At 35.5% G+C, this 2,548-nt stretch overlaps 1 protein-coding gene across 1 annotated transcript in view; it reads right to left on the reverse strand.

The window, feature by feature from the left end:
- Positions 1 to 2,548, reverse strand: part of TRPM6 (transient receptor potential cation channel, subfamily M, member 6) — a gene marked incomplete at its 5' end in the record, with an annotated part of 46,836 nt that overhangs the window by 15,761 nt on the left and 28,527 nt on the right. Inside the window, 2 exons of the mRNA XM_010152093.1 lie at positions 228 to 253; positions 1,674 to 1,732. Coding sequence (XP_010150395.1) covers positions 228 to 253; positions 1,674 to 1,732 — 85 coding nt within the window. The remainder of the gene's footprint in view (positions 1 to 227; positions 254 to 1,673; positions 1,733 to 2,548) is intronic.

The raw sequence follows: 2,548 nt of genomic DNA on the forward strand, positions 1-2,548 counted from the left end.
TTTACTGGGCACAGCAGAGTAAAGCCAGACTTTTTTCTTTAAGATTTTGCAGTTATCACCATAAAGACATGTCCTCATTAAAACATATTTCACTTTAAAGTACGAATTAGTAACTAATACATGAAACAACAGTTGAACATTTTCCTTTTGGATTTTGTACTTCAGAATTGTCAGAATGAGATTTGCAGAGATTAATGAAAATGAATGACAACCAACCAAAAACTTACTCTCAGTTTTCTCTGAAGTTCTCAACCTGTTTAAAAGCAAACATTTGATATTTCACTCCAAAATTTCTGTCATTAAGCTAACACTGGTACATAAAATGAGATGTTATCTATGTGAAGGCAAAACTCACAAAGGTTTGATCGGCAATCATAAAGCAAAATAACCCTCAGTGCAATTCTGTTAATTGCAATGATCAGCAAATAATCTTCAGTTACTGAAAAATAGCCACGTTTCTATCTCTGCTTTATGTCGAGCTGCTCTTACGATTCTGCACCACTGTTCATATCATGTACGCTGCAATAACAGTACCGGTTAAAGACCACTTCAATCACACGCACAATTGTTCATTTTTCAATCAATGCTGAGATGTGTTCAAAGCTACGCACCCCATTACCACTGCTTGCACAAAAACGGACTTTTTAAACGAATGGTACTTTGGATTAGCAAGGCTGCAGAGAGACTACAGCACCAGCATTAACGTTCCAGCAGCCCCTGTTACAGAAGGTGGAGGATAGGATTCGCCTCACAGCCCAGAGAGACCCCACTGAAGACAACAGACTAAGTGACAGAACCAGGCCATCAATGGCCTGTACGTCCTGCTGCTAAGTATGCAGTTTGCCTGCTGCCCGTAAATGACTGGGTGAAAACCAAAACAAAACAAAACAAAACAACCACAGGATGAGTGAAAAACACAGTATCTTTCTTCCTCTTCCCATGGTGAAATCACATGGGATGTGACAGCTTGCTAGTGTCTTTCATTTACTGCATCTACCGTGTTACTAAGTAAGAAAGGTTTAAAAAATTGATGAAAATAAGAAAGAAAAGGAAAAGGAATGTAGAGACAGCACTGCATGTGGAAAAAATAGCCCCAACATTAAGATATTGATCAACCAAGCTGTGGGGGAAAAAAAAAATCAAAGGACCCGCACTAAAACTGTAAACACTTTTGAAATCAGTATACTTTTACTGAATATAATCAAAGCCTAAATAACTATTGAAAACCCATTAAGAAAACCAAGCTAAATATTCTGTAAATCTGCCGACTCAGTGCGAAAGAGATTAATCAGAGAATGAGAGAAGCTTTCAGGAGCTGCTAACATTTTAATTATTAAAAAAGGAAACATGCAATTTACACAGCAAAAGCAAATGCAAGTTTTCATGCTCACTAGATTGGAATAATGGCTAGTGAAGGATGCTATGGTGATCTTAGTGAATGAATTAGAAAATTAGATTATTGTTAGAGTAAAAAGGGATGTCTATTCCACCTAAAACCATAAACTTTGTTTAAAAGGATCTCCTTTATCACTATAAATAAGGCTTCATTTAAATAAATTTTAACAGAAGAGTTGCCTTAACTCTTCATTTCACATAAATTTCTCATCCAGAAAGTGTAGAATATTCTTTCTAAAAGCAAGTGATGAATATCTTAACATGCTAATAATACATACAAGGAGTTCCTGTTCAGATTACTTTTCTTGGTGGTTCCAAATATGCTATTACTCAAATCCTGCAAAGAAGAGAGATATTTTTACTGGTAAAATCTTCACGTTATTGTCATAGACACACTCCAGAACTCAGAAAGGTATAATCTTGAAAACACTTATTGTTATGCTTATTGTTAGCATGAATAATGACACTGACAGGTAGGTCAATCACAGCATTGCTGTACTTACACTAAAATGCAACTAATTTGCTCACGTGACAGTTTTCCATGCTGACTCCATACATTTTAATAAAATACTCAGTTACCCACTGTATCTCATTATACTCACAAAAGCATGTTAAAGATCTTCTAACACAGACAGTATTAGAGAACTCTCCTTACATTGAAAAATTCCAATTTAGGCATAGGCTTTACAGTTGTAGAAAATAAAATGCCCGCTAAACTGCTCTAACAGAAGAAGGTAACAGACTGAGCAGCTTTCCAGTGATATTTAAGGCACATATTTTTCAGTTCTCATAATTAAAGAAGTATTCAAAAAGTTTTCTAAACTTCCAACCATATTAGGTAAAATTTGGCCACCCAGGTGGCCCAATCCTAATGTACTAGTTAGAAATAAGATTATTCTTCTGAATATTAGTCAGGAATCAATCCTCAAAAGACACAGGGCCCCCAGAAGAAGTTTAAAGATGATAAAGTTTAAAGATAAACTAAAATTCAGCTCTGAATATTATCTGAAACCTAACTCACAATTTCTTTATTTCATTCATATTTTCACCTTGTAGCTTGCTTTGCAGGTGAAAAATTCTTTAACAAATCCAAAATCTTTCTACACAGACCATTGCTTTGCTCCCTGCTGCCCATCAAGAGGGATTTCTGAAC

Source organism: Eurypyga helias, unplaced genomic scaffold (assembly GCF_000690775.1).
Source record: "Eurypyga helias isolate BGI_N326 unplaced genomic scaffold, ASM69077v1 scaffold43665, whole genome shotgun sequence".
Classification (NCBI taxonomy): domain Eukaryota; kingdom Metazoa; phylum Chordata; class Aves; order Eurypygiformes; family Eurypygidae; genus Eurypyga; species Eurypyga helias.